At 41.2% G+C, this 17,069-nt stretch overlaps 1 protein-coding gene across 2 annotated transcripts in view; it reads left to right on the top strand.

The window, feature by feature from the left end:
* The window catches only part of ARHGAP18 (Rho GTPase activating protein 18), a 132,487-nt gene that overhangs the window by 10,009 nt on the left and 105,409 nt on the right, over window positions 1-17,069 (top strand). The window contains exon 1 of one of the 2 annotated variants that reach the window (XM_061427936.1): window positions 10,545-10,647. The exons of the other annotated variant lie outside the window; for it this stretch is intronic. Coding sequence (XP_061283920.1) covers window positions 10,619-10,647 — 29 coding nt within the window. The 5' untranslated portion in view covers window positions 10,545-10,618. Of the gene's footprint in view, window positions 1-10,544; window positions 10,648-17,069 lie in introns of those variants that run through there. 2 annotated transcript variants of the gene reach the window in all.

The raw sequence follows: 17,069 nt of genomic DNA, 5'->3' as shown, positions 1-17,069 counted from the left end.
AGAAAGGCATTAAAAATATATAAATGTAGAATGTCTTAAAATTTTAATTACTCAAAAAATCTTAATATGTATTTTAATAAACAATTGTGAAGATCTTTGCTGAGTATATATAAGCCTAAAATAAAATGAATATAAGAATTCCTACTCTGAGGGAGCTTGCAATATACTTTGGACAGATTCTGAAACAACGTTTTCAGTATCATATTTAGGAAGCCATGTGTGGTTCTCTTTTTTGAAGTATAAAGCTTCACAAAAATTTGTTATTGAGTAATTAAGATTTGGTTTGAGTAGGAAAAGGTGAGTTGGGAACTGAAAGTTGAAAGGAACTTTGTCTATTTATAGGTGGTATAGAAACATGTAACTCGATCAACTTATTCTATAATTAATGTTTAGACTAGAGTTACTAAGTGAGTGTCTTTTCATTTCTTTCCAAATAATGCTGTCAAAGCTATGGTCCATCATCTGATAGAAGTTATTTAGGTCACAGTAGAAGTAAGTTTGTATGATGTCTTTTTTTTTTTTTTTTTTAAGTAAAGCATGGATTGTTAAAATGGGGATATATATGCTTTAATATCTCCAGGCTAAAATGTTTTTAATTATAGCATTTTTGAATCATTCTGGAATATAGTATAATTACATAATGTCATCAGACTGGATATATTTAGGTAAATGTATAAGTGTATTAATCCTTCATTGTTAGTTGCTCAGTCATGTCTGACTCTCTGCGACCCCATAGACTGTAGCCTGACAGGCTCCTCTATCCGTGGAATTTTCCAGGCAGGAATGGGTAGCCAGCCATTCCCTTATCCAGGGGATCTTCCTGACCCAGGGATTGAACCTGGGTCTCCTGTGTTGCAGGCAGATTCTTTACTGTCTGAACCATCAGGGAAGCCCTATTAATCCTTTGCTCCCCATTTTTTAGAAAAAGGTTTATATACTTAAGAATCAATAGTGCCTGGCAGATTATATAATAAGTGAAGCAGATGATTGGAAAATGCAGGCAGAAAAATGTATGTTTAATTAGAAAATGTTAGCTAGAATTTTAAAAATGCTGAGTAAGCCCCTTAAAATCCAGTCTGCAGTTTGGATCTGACCCAGGTACCGCTGTATGTGACCCCTATCCTGACGGTCAAGGTGGTGGTTTCAGTCGTCTGTTGCTTTGTAACATACTATCCAAAACTTAGTGACTTATCAGTTTTCTCTCTTGATTCTGGAGGATCACAATCAAATTCTTTCTTGGGATCCATCAAGCAAGGTGGGCTGAGGCATGTGGGTCATCAGAGGCTTCTTTGTGCACAGCTTTGACCTGCACTGCTGGGTCTTCTTTCTCTTTTGCAGCTTCTCTGAATGGCTGGCTTGGACTTCCTCACTGCATGGCAGAATCAGAGGAGTCAGACTTCCCACACTCTTGTTGGCTTACCCCAGAATGAGCATTCTAACATGTCTTAGGTAGAACCTGCCAGGCTTCTTAGGCCTAGCCTCAGAAGTTACTCAATGCCGCTAGCCCATATTCTGTGGGCCAATGAATCATAGCCCATCTGGAATTTAAGAGCATGGAGGAACAGGCTTCACCTCCTCTCAGTGAAGGAGAGGCTTACTCAGCTGGGTAACAAGGTCATCTTTGGCAATAAGTGGCTCAGTTATCATTCCAGTCTCTCTGCATCTCCTACCTGCCTTTTCTGGCCTTAGGCCAACTGCTCTTGTAGACAGAAACCTCTGTTCCCTGGAGCTTGACTTTATTTTCCACCAGTACGTGCACATCCTATGTACACTTACCATTCTGGCCTTGCTTTATTAGGTAAATTTATGTTGGAAAAATTTTTCTATGCATCAAGAGCATAAATGCCTTAAGCTTAGGCCTAATTTTTCTTTATCCTAAGCACTAGATGGATTCAGTACCCTGTATATCCTAGGAATTTAACTGTATTTGTGCATTGACTGATATTTTATATTTTGGAAAGACTGAGTATTATGTTTGCAAAAAATTTAATATAGAGACCTTTCTCCTTTCCACCAAAAAAAAAAAAAAAAAAAAGATTCTCAAAAACGTTTTTCACAAAAGGTTCTAAATTTGATTTTAGGCACAAGTGGATTTGAATTTGGAAAGAATAATCCTAAGAAATGAGATCTTCCTTGTGAAGAACATGTTCCCTCTATTTGATAGCAGCAGAGTTGCCAAAGGCCCTTGTTTGTTTATATCCAGTGATATTTACTCTAAGGGACTATTGGATACAGATGTAGTGTTTTGGAGTACATAATATTTTTGAGATCACATAGTACATATGGAAAACATCCCAGAAGCTGTATAAAAATTAATTGTCAGTATTTGAATTGCTTGCTTTTTCTCCTCCCAGAACATTAGTTAAATTTAGCAGTCGTCCAGTAATTCTTATCACTGCTTGTCAGAATACCTAAATAGCATCACTGTAGAATTTCCTTTCTTTCTTGTTCAGAAATGTTGCTTTACTATACTAATTATTACACCGTATTTGCCTCTCACCACACTTCCTTCAGAATCTTAGTCGCTCAGTCATGTCTGACTCTGTGATCCCACAGACTGTAACCCTCTAGGCTCCTCTGTCCATGGGATTCTCCAGGCAAGAATACTGGAGTGGGTTGCCACTTCCTTCTCCAAGGTGTCCTTCAAAGCAAAGAAGAAAATAAGTGGCTAGAACACCCTCTGAAATCTGGAGGGCAGAGGGTGTTTTTTCCTTATATAGGGGAAATTTTTTAAAACAGTCCTTGGAGATTAGAATATGTATGAAACTGAACTGAAACATTTGCTCAGTCATGTCCGATTCTTTGCAACCCTGTGGACTATAGCCACCAGGCTCCTCTGTTCATGAAATTCTGTAGGCAAGAATACTGGAGTGGGATCCTTCTCCAGGGATTGAACCTGAGTCTCCTGCATTGCAGGCAGATTCTTTACTGTCTGAGCCACCAAGGAAGCATTTTTTAAAAATACTTTGTATCCCCAGCTTAGAGCTGCCACTGTTTTGTGAGAACTTGCTGCATACATTTTAGTTATTTGTCTATAGCAATGATGGTAATGTTTTATCAGCTCACTTAGTTCCTAAGATTTTAGGGTCATTGGAGAAATACATCATTTTTCCTGTCCCAATACCTGGAGATGGAAATGCCAACCCACTCCAGTAATCTTGCCTGGGAAATCCCATAGATTGAGGAGCCTGGCTACAGTCAGGAGTCCTCAGGCTACAGTCGATGGGGTTTCGAAGAATCAGATATGACTTAGTGGCTCAGCACGCATGCATACTATCAATTGGAATCATATCATCTCTGTTTTGCAGGCAAAGAAAAGAGACTAACCCCTTTTGAGCTTAGTTGGTAGCCTGAATCTTGGAAGCCAAGGCCAGGCTATGTGTCCTTAAAATGAAAGGCTTATTCTAATAGGTTTTTTATACATTTCAGGAAAAACCATTACTTTGTTAATTTGCTTAAAACAAAATTCCTTCAATAAATAAGTCAAAGTGATAGATTTCTTTTTGCCAAATTGCATTGAATATTATCACTAGGTGTTCCGTTAAGAAAGAAGAAAGCATTTTGTGGTCTAATACTTAGGCGTAAGTCAAGTTTATGCAAGATGCCTTATAGCATGTATTTTAGGTAGTATTGTGAATTTCTAAAAAACAAACAAAACTGGTAGCAAGAATCACATTCTAAATTTATTGCACTGAGGAGACTTCAAAAAAAAAAAAAAGCTGCTTGTTACCAATGTTCCAGGGAACACAATTAGTAAAATCCCCAAATATTATTGTTTCTTTATAAGTGGAAACATGTTGAAAAATTGTATAGTTTAGAGTTAGGAACATATTTTGGGCTTTATTTGTTGTGGTGGTAGTATTGGTAGTAGTATAATGGATTTTTAAAAATTATCTTCTGTGGCCACTGTTTTATCAATAAAAGTATGCCCCTTTAAAGCTCCTCTTGGTGAACATATTTCCACAGTAAGAATGTTTATTGCTTTTTTAGTACCCAAGCTTTATAGCAGGCATATCTTTTAATACAATATTTTTAGCTTGTGTTTTTCTAGGGAAAATTTATATGTATGCCTCCAAACCCAATAATGACATATTAAACCCAAATGTGGGGGAAATAGCTCAAGTTACATTTTTAGTATAACATGGATATCTGGAAAACCACACTCATTGTCAGCCAAGAGGTCATATGCCATGTCACCAGCTAGAAACAGCACTTAGTCTTACTAATAGTTTGGTCTTCAGTAAACAGCATTTTAGATTCAACGTGATAGTCTGTTAGTTATGTGTGGGAGTTTTGCTGTGTGTGGGTTGAGGGTCCGGGGTAGATGTGTTACACGTTTTCTCTATTTGAAAGAAGAGGACAATGTTATTGGTTTTTTTTTTTTTTTTAAGGTAAGGATTGCTGCCACTACTTTAGAGGGGTTAACAACCCAAGCACTCAGGTGATATCACTCCTAATTTACGCAAGGAGAAATAGAGGCAGGGAGCAGCAAACCTCACTTGAGGGCCCAGAGCCAAGTTTGGCAGGACTAGGATTTGAACCCAGGCAATCTGCTGTTAGGGTCTTCACTGTGCTGTTCATAGAAATGATTAGTTTCTAACTTTTGTAAACTGAATATGGCTTCTGGAAGTATATGCAAAGCAAGTTAATTACAACAGAACGTTTGGTTGTCTGGTGGTGTGTGTGTTTATAATAAAAACTCTTGTTCTCTTTGGTGTTAAGAGAAGCTTATGTGAATCTGAATTCTCAGCAATTCACTTGGTAGTAAAATAGGCACTTTGGAAGATAACCTGAGCTACTTTCAAAACCCCGTGATACCATTTACTGCAATGAAGTAGTAAATAGCTTTAGTAAATTCTACCATTTAAGCAAGTAGTTTTGTGTGGCCTTCCTTGAGGTGTCTCCTGGCCTCTTGTGGTCAGCTCTTCACGTAACTGGGACAAATTGTATCACAGAGGAAAAGAAAAACAAATATTTATTGAGTACACTCTGTGTTCAGAGCCCTTTAAAATGGACTTTATTTAATCTTCATAAATTGAGAATAACCGTACACATCCGAAGACAGAGAAAAGTTCCCATAAATACATGAAATAACTGGTTTCAGATCGTACACCTTGTATATAGATCAGTTCTGATTGGAACCTTGGTCATTTTCATTCTACTAACTGATGTAGAATAAGGGCCATTATTGTTTTTCTCTCTTCCAAGCACATGTGTGTGAATGACACTGGAGACTCAATTCAAAGGGCAAGATGTCTTCTGTGGCAGACCCAGATCTGGGTCTTTCAGAGCAGCCGTCTGAGCGTACCATGCTGTGGTGGGGGCTGTGGGAACCGTGGTGAAGTGAGGTTCCTGTAGGTAAAGTAGAGGAGAAAGCCCCAGGCTGGGGCCTCTCTTCTTTCTCCATCAGTAGGTCTTTGTAAACTGGAAACTGTCTTCAAAGGCATTGAAAATCTCCCCTAACCAGCATGATACACTAATACGATATGTATTTAAAATACTGCCATCATCACCACTGTCCTTGCCATTAGGTGGTTGTATTTTTCAATAAAGCTTCAATAATCAGTTTCCTTAGTCCTAGCAAAATAGGACAGTAAGACAACTGTGAAGCTATATCATCTCTGTCTTCCCCAGCCATCTAGTTGGTCTCAATACCCTTTCTATTGCCTGAGAACTTCCCTCTGAAATCCAAATGAACTGTTCTCTTCAGCTGTGAAAGTGTGGGCATGTCGCAGTTGCTACTGAGCATCTCCTTGTCACCTATTAAAGTCATCCAAACACTTCACAGGGATGTGAAAATCTTGGCCTACCACAGACCCGAAAATCTCAAAATAAAATGACCTATTTGGTGTGTCAAAAGCGCTTTTGATTAAATTACTGAAAATATTTAAGAAGGTGGTAAGTGAGGATGGGCTGACTGAACAGCATATACTTAGAATTATCTTCTAGCCATAGCGATTTTTCACAGCAAATATCAATAGATTTTCTTAGCTTATAACTACTTACCAAGTGATCAGCTCTACCACAGATCTTTCTGGAGCTTCCTCACTTTTAGGCAAAGTAATTTGAAACTGGTCCGAAAGCCAGACGTTGGGGATTACCTTATTCTTGGTCCTAAACCTAGACCTGTCTTATAAATAGTTGAATTGCAGGCCAAGCTGTCCCTGTGTGACATGTTCCCGTAAATGCCCTGCTGCCACAAACTGCTAATCTTGGCCAAAATAGAATTCTCTGTCTGCCCAGAGCTGTCCTGCTTTCCGAGGATGCCATCCCTGTGCTGCTTTGCCACACAGGAAGGCGTGCAGACATCACCCAGAAAAATCTACTTGTCTCCCAAGATTCTCTGCCCTTTTAAGCTACTTGACTTGATATCCTTTCTCTGGACCCAGGCACGTGGTTTGCATGGAGCGATCTTCCCAAGCAGCCAAGTCTACAGTCCCAGTGCAGGAAGGACAAGGAGTGGGGAAGGAAGATATGAACCCTGTGCTGCCGGGTTACCCACGGGTGATGGGATGGTCTTGATAAAGGAGCCTGCTCAGGCAGGCTTAGCTCCATGGACAGTCTGCCTCTTTGGGGAGAAGGAAGGATGGGAGGACATGTTTTGCAAAAAATTAAATGTTTCACAATGTAAATGTTTAACAAAGAAGGCCCAGGCTTCGTCGTCTCAGGCCAGTGCTTCCATAGATCTCAGTCAAGGGAACGATGTGGTCCCTGGGCTTCAGGATCAAGAACAGAAAAATGGGCCTGGGCCTGGAGGAAGAGGAGAGCAGTGATGGAAGTAAGGGACAATTGGACAGTTGCTCCAGTCGCCTTACCAAGGTGTTGGCAATGTCAGTACGGAGGCAGCCTGGGGAAGCAAGGTGGCCTATTGTTGTTCAGTTGCTAAGTCAGGTCTGACTCTGTGTGACCCCATGAACTGCAGCACACCAGGCTTCCCTGTCCTTCACTATCTCCCGGAGTTTGCTCAAACTCATGTCTATTGAGTCAGTGATGCCATCCGACCATTTCATCCTCTGTCACCCCCTTTTCCTCTTGCCCTCAATTTTCCCTCAGCTCCAGGGTCTTTTCCAATGAGTCAAGAGCCCAGAAGGCACTGTGGGCCTTCTTCCTGTGACCAGGAGAGGAGCATGATCACTAGAGCTCCTGGACGTGGGAAGGTGTGTATGCAGTCTCTCAGCAGCCTTTTGGGAACCAGAGACCATTTCCTTGCACCGTTGTGATGGGGTAGTTCACATCCCCTCAATTATGCTTCCTGAGGAGGTGGCCAGGGAAGCACCTCTTCAGGCATACCTTTTATTTTTTAACTAATAGTACTGAAATTTTAAAATATCTCTAATAAAATTGTGTTCTGTGAAACCTTTGCCAGTGAATTTTAAAGCTTGGGGGAGAATTGGCATTTAGATTTCCACCTGAAATGCTGATAATCCAAGTATTTTGAAGACATGCTCGAAAGAATGAATTTCATTAGGAAGAACTAGCTTCCTAAGCAAAATGTGCAAGTGGACAAAATTCATTGCAGGTTAGATTGATCTTTCCATGGAGATGGCTGAAGCAAACAAAGGGTCTGCCCGACTCAGTGTCTTCTCCTCCCTCTCCCCACCCCATCCTTGACATCTTGCTCTTTAAAAGGAGCTCCTCAGGGTTCTAAGGGCCCCGTGTTGAAAAGGTGTGGTGGAAGACTGTGTCATCCTTTATTGAGGGCTGAGTGAGGGAAAGTTTTGGTGTATTTGTGTTGCAAGTGACCATTTCTGGGTTAGTCACTCCTTCATCCCTGCCCCACAGACCTGCTGCTTCTTCCCCCATCTCATTGTTATTAATGAACTAAATGAAGAATCGAACAACCTGTTAAATTGCGAGGATTTTGTGTGCTGCTATAACATGCCTTATGTTGCTCATCAAAGAACAGCTTAAATTGAGCCCCCATCTATAAATGACCAAGATATAATGCACTGTTAAACTGTCTTCATGTACCACTAGCATCTTTTTTAATCACTCAAGTAGTTTGTATTGCATAAATGATGATCTATAGATTCCAGAATTAGACTTGTGAGTAACGTAAACAACTATTTCTTTACTATCTGAATTGTCATCTTATTATATTTAGAACATAAATATTTTTATACTCAGACAATTTTATGTGTTGTATGTAATGACAGATGATTTGAGCTGAGGTTAAAATCTACCACTTTTGCTAAATCCATGTCATATATTTAAGAGTTTTCCATTTTAAGTATAGCATTTATAGTAATATATCTGATAAGCATGTATTCAGTTCAGCTGTGATTTTATGCATTTTTACATTGCATGTATAGGAAGGTAATATTAGTACTATATGAATTAGCCATTTGATTAATTTTTACTTAAAATGTCCATATAAATAATTCCATATACACATATGGGTTTACATGGGCAGGAAATTTGTGTTGGTTTTGTGATTAATAAAATGTTATTAATTTATCTCTTTAGCCAAAGCAATCTGGTATGTTTGCTTGTTATTAGCATTAGAGTAATAATTTAAATTTATGTAATTCTTTTAAAAACAAATTAACTAGGTCCCTTTTAAAATTGAATGGCAACTTGGCTTAAATGGTCAAACCTGTGTAGTTTCAGAATTCAGAATGAAAATTTGAAGGCTGGGATGACAGGAGTGAGCAAGGTAGAGAAATACTTGTTTTTCCAGCAATGCTGTTTTCTCAGATCCTCATGAAAAGCAAATGGAAAAATGTATGCTTTTTCCAAGCGATGAGAAAGAGAAATAGAAAAAGATTTATGTACATTCACACTTGCAATGATTTTTGAAGTTAATCCAAAAGGACATCTTAATGCAAAATAATATGCAAATGGATTATCATTCCTATATCTTTCATGGAAAGTACTCTGGTGACGTTTTCAAATGCAAAAACAATAGCTGCACCTCTGTCCTTCCTGAGGGGTGGGAGTGGGGCGGCGGAGGTGGGATGGGGTGGGGAGTTCCCATCTACATCTGAGAGGAGAATTATTGCCTTTCACTGTCAGGTTTCTCCCAGTCTTTCGTGCTAGAGATAAATTTGTTCTTAAGCTGCTGATGAAGCCTCAGAGGCCTGGCTGGGGGGCCATCACTAGTGATAACACACTATTAATTCCTCTAGAAATTTAAAATTAGCCCCCTTGGTTGTGTTTGTTCAATAAATTCCAGACAAAGAAGAGTAACAACAAAACATTTTTGGATGTTGAAGAATTAACTTAGAATCTTTCTCTTCTTGACCTTGTGACATTGAGATCCTTAGGAGATAGGAAGAAAATCGAGATTTTTATATTAGCCAGTACTCAGATGGAGCATACTTAGAATCAGTTTGCTGAGTCTCCAGAAGATGGAATTATTGTCACTAGTAGCAGCTCAATTTGTTTTTATTACCCAGTGTAGCAGCTGCCAGTGTTGAGACATCTTTAAAAACAAACACCAAAAAACTGTACTATGTAAACTCTGCTATGAAGTTTGTTGAACAGAAACTGTGTTCTCTCCTCTGCTGGGTAAACTGTACAATTCCGAGATAAACCCCTGTAAGGGGTTTTCAAGTTTCTGCTGAGGACACTGAGCTGTGTCACATGTTGCAATCACTAGAGAAAGTTACAATCGCTTTAACATAGGTTAAAACAAATAAACGAACCAATAACCCTGCTCCGAATGTCTGCAGAGGAAGGACATCTTCTTTTTGACTAAGGATGGGAGAGCACTTCTTAGTCAAAGTGCTTAGTGAGGAGAGCACTCAGCTCACTCCCTGCAAGGAGCCAAGGGAACTCTGGGTAAGCCTCTGGTACTTGTCAACTTCCCTAACAAGGTTTCATCTTGTTGGAGTGATTGGATAGGATTCGGCTTTAGGGGAAGAAGGGAGATATATTTTGAGGAGAGGGAGGTTCAGATGGGGGTTGATTCTGTGAGGATTCTCATTTCGTTAAAGGACAGGGCGCTTGACGAGAGGCGGAAGGAAAGGCAAGAAGGGGAGGTTGAGGTCACTCTGTGGCAAGCTTTAAAGGTCAGCCTTGACTGAGGAGTTGGGAGTTCTTTCAGCTGCATGTAATCTGCCCCCTTTTCAGAATAGCTGACAGCTCCATCATAGACCCTTGGGTCCCCTGATTTGGGACTGGGGTGATGGAATAGTGCTGTGGGGAGAAGAGGGAGCCCTGGCTTAGGAGACAGCATGGTTTCGTATGTTGGACCCAAGGCTTACTAGTTATGTGACCTTAGGCAAGTTACTGAACCTTTCTGTGTTTCAGTGGTGGTATGAGGATTAAATGTGGTAAACCACGTAAAGCACACAGGAGCATTGCAAATAACTGGAAAAAAAAAAAAAGTTTGGTTGCTACTGAACCTCTTATGCCATCTTAGACAGTCTCCTTCCCTTTCTGTCCCATTAGGAGCTTAACTCTGACTCTTTGTGACCTCATGGACTGTAGCCCACCAGGCTCCTCTGTCCATGGGATTCTCCAGGCAAGAACACTGGAGTGGGTTGCCATGCCCTCCTCCAGGGGATCTTCCCAACCCAGGGATCGAACCCAAGTCTCCCACATTGCAGGCGGATTCTTTACCATTGGGCCTCGAGGGAGGCCTGTGAATGAGTCCAGAGATAGACAAAGTACGATGAAGAGATGGGGAGATGGTCAACAGAGGTAAGGTGTAGGGAAGAGGAAAGTATGGGCTTTTGCGTGAAATATGAGTAATTACCTGTAGGTTTATTTCTATAGTGAAGTCTGACTTCCTCGAACAAAAGTTCTTGCCCATCTCTTTCCCATATTCAGAAAAGAGAAGGAAAGAAACAGGCTCAGGCTCTAGCTACTTTGGTAGGCTTTGAGCCTGAGCTTGAGTGTCCCCATAAGTCCTACTTGGTCCCTGAGGAGAGGAAAGAAGTAACAGCTTATCAGCCCCAGGCAGTCAAAAAACACTGTGTGGGATAAGGTTCAGCTAATTATCTTCTCCGATGGCTCAGCAGTAAAGAATTCACCTACAATGCAGGAGACACAGGTTTGATCCTTGGGTCGGAAAGATCTCTTGGAGTTGGAAATGGCTACCCAGTCCAGTGTTCTTGCCTGCGAAATCCCCTGGTCAGAGGAACCTGGTGGGCTACAGTCCATGGGGTCACAAAGAGTCGGACGTGACTTAACAGCATTAAGTCATGTGACTAAACAACAGCAACAAGCTCTGTCAGTAGGTCTTCAGACCCCTAGTATTTCAGAAATAACATTTGTGTTGTCTGTCGTTTGCAGTAACTTGGACCGTTGGAAACTGTGGTTGTTTCTGAGACCCATGAACCAGAATTGCGAGTCCTAAAGACACAATCGGAGAAGGCAATGGCACCCCACTCCAGTACTCTTGCCTGGAAAATCCCATGGACGGAGGAGCCTGGTGGGCTACAGTCCATGGGGTCGCAAAGAGTCAGACACGACTGAGCGACTTCACTTTCACTTTTCACTTTCATGCATTGGAGAAGGAAATGGCAACCCACTCCTTGCCTGGAGAATCCCAGGGACAGGTGAGCCTAGTGGGCTGGTGTCTCTGGGGTCACACAGAGTCGGACATGACTGAAGCGCCTTAGCAGCAGCAGCAGCAAAGACACAATGTGTAGAAGTCAGGCTCTGACAAGAGCAGGGAATACCTGCCCAGTGCCTGCAGCTGATAGTCCTGAAGTGATGAGTCTCTGTGCTTATAAAGAATAGTTTTTTAGGGAGACAATTTAGTGAAAGTTGACATGGTGACTGCCTTGACTTCTGAGAGAAATGTAAATCTGGAGAAAACCACAAGTCTGTATAAATACTTCTGTGGTTGCAATTCTGAGGACTGTGGAAACTCTTAGCCCGTTTCCAGGTGTTTGATTTTCTTAATATCCTAGGAAAGAGACTCATCTTGGAAGACACTTAGCTCCCTGTGAGGAGCCAAGGGAACTCTGGGTAAGCCTTTGGCACTTGTCAACTTACCTAACAGGGAACCTTTGGCCTGGCATCTTATTGGCAGAGAAGCTACTGTCATTGGCCAGATTTGGAGATGGGGTGGGCTTTCTAGGGCTCCCTAATAATCATACATAGAGTGCTCAGGGAGCCTCATGTGAATGGCTGAGAAGAGATAAGCTCACTAGGACATGGACAAGCCAGCCTGCAGAGGGCAAGTGTAAATGACGGAGCCAACCACAAGTAGTGGGGTTGGCTCTGATGGGAGTTGGTATTTCAGTTTGTGCTTGCATTTAGTATACAAATGGACAGTCCTGCTGGGGAAGATTCATTATCTCGAGAGGTGACTTAAAGAAGTACTGAGTTGCATTCTCGGAGGCTGCATTGCTCCACAGGAGAGTTAATTATTAGAGCTTTTTGCAAAAATATATTTACTTAATTTTTCTTTAGCACAGACTTCTTTTTTTTAACAGTGAGCCAACTTGTTTCTTGATTTTGAAAGTTGTTGCCAACACACTGGATTATTGAGTAAAGATGTTTCCTTGGTTTCCTAGGAGAGGGATTGAGCAGGGCAGAGCATGACACAGAAGGAAAACATCCAGGCTTCTCAATTTTGGGGTGTTATTATTTTTGAGGAACTCTAGTATCCGCTCTGTTAATCTTTGAATGTAGGTCAGGAGGGAATAAGAGGAAGTGAGAAGGAAAAAAGCAACTTTGTATTTTTTAATATGGCAGAACGGTATCAAATGATCACCAGCATGATTAGCACAGTTTATGGTTGTGTTTAAGTATGGTGTTTGAGAAAGCTGAGCTTTTTCAACAGTATTTATTATAAATAAAAAAATAATAGTACCCTGTATTTGCCTAGTGCTGTTCTGCTGCTTTACAATATCCTATATGTGAATTTTAACTCCTCTAATACTTCACAAGGGATTGGGGGCAGGAGGAGAAGGGGACGACAGAGGATGAGATGGCTGGACGGCATCACTGACTTGATGGACGTGAGTCTGAGTGAACTCCGGGAGTTGGTGATGGACAGGGAGGCCTGGCGTGCTGCAATTCATGGGGTCGCAGAGTCGGACACAACTGAGTGAATGAACTGAACTGAACTGAACTGATACTTCACAATACTGAGGATAGGTATAATTTTGTTTCTATTTTATGATGGAAGAAACTGAGGCTCAGAAACATGCTCCAGATGACATGCTAGGAAGGCGCTAGAACAGAGCTGGGTGTCCAGAGTTTGTTCCCTTAGTGGCCGCCCTGTGTCCACTGTCCACAGCCTGAGTTAGAGAATGGAGACTGTTAGCTAGTTCCTTGCACATTGGATTTGTCCAGTTTACTTTGAAAGTAGCCATTCCACTTCTCTAAGACAATAAAGTACCTTATTTAATACTAGAAAATCTTCATATGTGTATCCTCTACACTTCTAAGAAGTACTTTTTACAGACCTTAGTGAAAAATTCCTTGCAATAGTAGTTCCTGGCATTGGGAGGCTTTGGGTTGAATACTGGGCTGATATTTCTTGGCTTTCATGATTAACTTTAGCTGAAGTGAGACCAATCTTTGTGCTTCTGATACATGTTAAATGTGAATAGCCCCCAGATGGCAGACCAGGACGATGCATGTTGACTTCAATGGGTATGTGAACCCTAATTTGCAGTTCCCTTGGCGTGCTAAAGTCTCCATAATTCTTAAAGTAGGTGGACGTTTTGTGTGTGTTGCCTGTGGGTTAATGAAGCCTGCAAACTAACACAGCATGCTAACATGCTCAATTATGAAATCCCCCAAATTTTACCAACAAAATAGCATTCTCCTTAGAGGAAATTTGAAAAAATAAATTAAGAGTGCAAAGAAGGAAATAAAGGTCACATCTACTACTACTCCAGAGCCAGCCACTATTGAAATCTACTTTCCCTCTATTTTTTCCCCCCCTTACACACACATTCCTAGACATGGTCTCTTACAGCAATAGTGTGGGTCATTAATGTGTTGTTATTCTCTGAGATAAAATTTAACCAAGGTGTGGAACACAGGATATTTTGCACATGCATTTTTTGCTGGAGAAGCCACAGCTATGTAACTATTTATAGTGTTTCTTAGCTATCTCATGCATCATTTCCTCTCTTACTTCCTCGGTGTCACTGGCAGTGCTACTGCTGGCCTGTCTGCTCTCCACTCGTGACATCTGAGTCATTGTTGACAGCGCTGTCCCCAGGCTTCCTCACGGAGTCTGTTACTGAGCTTGGTTATTTTTCTTCTCCTTGACATTTCTCAGATCTGTACTTTTTCAACTGCTGCCCTACCATCAGCCATCTCCTGCTATCCAGTGTCTGTTTCTGAGCCTTGAGCTTCTTCTGTGTTCAATCCACACTTTAAAAAGTAATTTTCTCTTAAGTGTTTTCTCAGCATCCTAATCTTAGCAGGACTGCCCCCATGGCGATACCACCTCTCTATGACCTTCTGGTTGTCTCTGCATTGGTTTCAGAGTCTCCATGCATCCTCTATCACCTCATCCACTTCATGCCAGGCAAAGACACACCTTAGGCCTTTCTTACTGCATTGTTCAAGGTGAACTGGTCTGGCCCTACTGAAAATTGTGAAGTAAGCAAAGTCTTTGCCATTTCCATCCTGTATCCTCCATAATATATTTTTAACCACAAGGGTTCTTCTTCCCTCCTATTTGGCATTTGGAGTTCACACTTCCAGTCAGATGTGAAAGGATCTGAAAGGATCGCATATTGTTTTATGTGATCAAATGTCTTTAATGAGATAAAGTTGGTACAAGTAGATATAGTTTCTATTTTTTTTTAAATTGCTCTTAGTTGGCTAATAAAAAGTTACAACTCTGTATTGATACTCTCCACCCCAAATTAAAAAGAATTTTTTTCCCCTAATATGTAAGTCTGGGAATAACGACTTAAAGCTGTAGCAGTGAAAAAGAGAAGTAGCAGGAGGAGGAGAGATAAAGAATAGGACAGCCAGTAAGAGATAGTAATATTAGCAAGCTGTGTCCTTTGATAAGAGTGCATTATTATGAGTATGTTTTTCTTTGATAAAAATGTGTGCTAATTTAGGGAAAAAATACTTTCTTCTTTTGTTTTATTGTGTAGTCCCTTCTTCTTAGCTACAGATGGAAAGAATATTAACCATAATATTCTATGGTATTGTATCCGTCATAGAATAATAAACGTGAAAGTACTGAGCCTGTTATTTTCTTTATCCTTGAATCTCAACATCTAGTTAGTGCCTGGCATGCTCTGCATAGTCAACAAATGATTGCTGATTAAACGATAGTGTTTAGGAACAGGATGGTCTTTTTTATATTTCTAGGGTTTTAGTTTATTTTTACCCAACAAAATGAAGAATTTGACTCTGTAACAGCAGTATCAGAAATCCACATTTCAAAAACTATAGAAAATGGGATCCAGTTGTTCACGAGGATATTTCATTTGCAACCCATGTTGGTGACAGCACGGAGTAGATTCCTCTGGTGCTGATACTTGGCTTTAAAGACCTCTTCTTTTGCTTTGGGGACTGAGCTAAAAAAAGAGCTAGCCTGAGACCACATGAAATGTGCTTCAGTGGCCATGTCAGTATGCTGGCCTGGCAAGGAGAGCTTGCATGGGTGGTTTTATATTCCAAGGTGTGTGTTAGTCGCTCAGTCACACCCAACTCATTGTGAGCCCATGGACTGTAGCCCTCCAGGCTCCTCTGTCCATTTGATTTCCCAGGCAAGAATAGTGGAGTTGGGTTGCCGTTTGCTTCTCCAGGGTATGTTCCCAACCTACGGATCAAACCCAGTCTCCTGCATTGCAGGCAGATTCTTTACCATCTGAGCCACAGGGGAGCCCTTATATTCTAAAGGTGGAGCTATCTCTTCTGTGTCCTAGTATGACTTCATACTCATAGACACTAATCTTGTCCTTTCCTTGCTTCAGCCAAAATTGGGGTTGTAGAGAGACCAGAGGTCTCTTCAAGAAAATTAGAGATACCAAGGGAACATTTCATACCAAGATGGGCACAAGAAAGGACAGAAATGGTATGGACCTAACAGAAGCAGAAGATATTAAGAAGAGGTGGCAAGACTACACAGAAGAACTATACAAAAAACATCTCTATGACCCAGATAACCATGATGGTGTGATCACTCATCTAGAGCCAGCCATCCTGGAATGTAAAGTCAAGTGGGCCTTAGAAAGCATCACTATGAACAAAGCTAGTGGAGGTGGTGGAATTCCAGCTGAGCTATTTCAAATCCTAAAAGATGATGCTGTGCGAGTGCTGCACTCAATAGGCCAGCAAATTTGGAAAACTCAGCAGGAGCCACAGGATTGGAAAAGGTCAGTTTTTGTTCCAGTTTCAAAGAAAGGCAATGCCAAAGAATGTTCAAACTACTGCACAATTGCACTCATCTCACACACTAACATGGCACCCCACTCCGGTACTCTTGCCTGGAAAATCCCATGGATGGAGGAGCCTGGTAGGCTGCAGTCCATGGGATCATGAAGAGTCAGACATGACTGAGTGACTTCACTTTTCAGTTTCATGCATTGGAGAAGGAAATGGCAACCCACTCCAGTGTTCTTGCCTGGAGAATCCCAGGGACGGGGGAGCCTGGTGGGCTGCCATCTATGGGATCACACAGAGTCGGACACGACTGAAGTGACTTAGTGGCAGCAGCACACACTAGCAAAGTAATGCTCAAAATTCTTCAAGCCAGGCTTCAATAGTACATGAACCATGAACTTCCAGATTTTCAAGCTAGATTTAGAAAAGGCAGAGGAACCAGAGATCAAATTGCCGACATCTGCTGGATCATCAAAAAAGCAAGAGAGTTCCAGAAAAACATCTACTTCTGCTTTATTGGCTATGCCAAAGGCTTTGACTGTGTGGATCACAATAAACTGTGGCTAATTCTCAAAGAGATGGGACTACCAGACCACCTGACCTGCCTCCTGAGAAATCTGTTTGCAGGTTAAGAATCAACAGTTATAACTGGACATGGAACAACAGACTGGTTCCAAATCAGGAATGGAGTACGTCAAGGCTGTGTATTGTCACCCTGCTTATTTAACTTATATGCAGAGTACATCATGTGAAATGCTGGGCTGGATGAAGCACAAGCTAGAATCAAGATTGCCGGGAGA

This window comes from Bos javanicus, chromosome 9 (assembly GCF_032452875.1).
Source record: "Bos javanicus breed banteng chromosome 9, ARS-OSU_banteng_1.0, whole genome shotgun sequence".
NCBI classification, from domain to species: Eukaryota; Metazoa; Chordata; class Mammalia; order Artiodactyla; family Bovidae; genus Bos; species Bos javanicus.
This window is presented reverse-complemented; position numbering and strand designations above follow the sequence as displayed.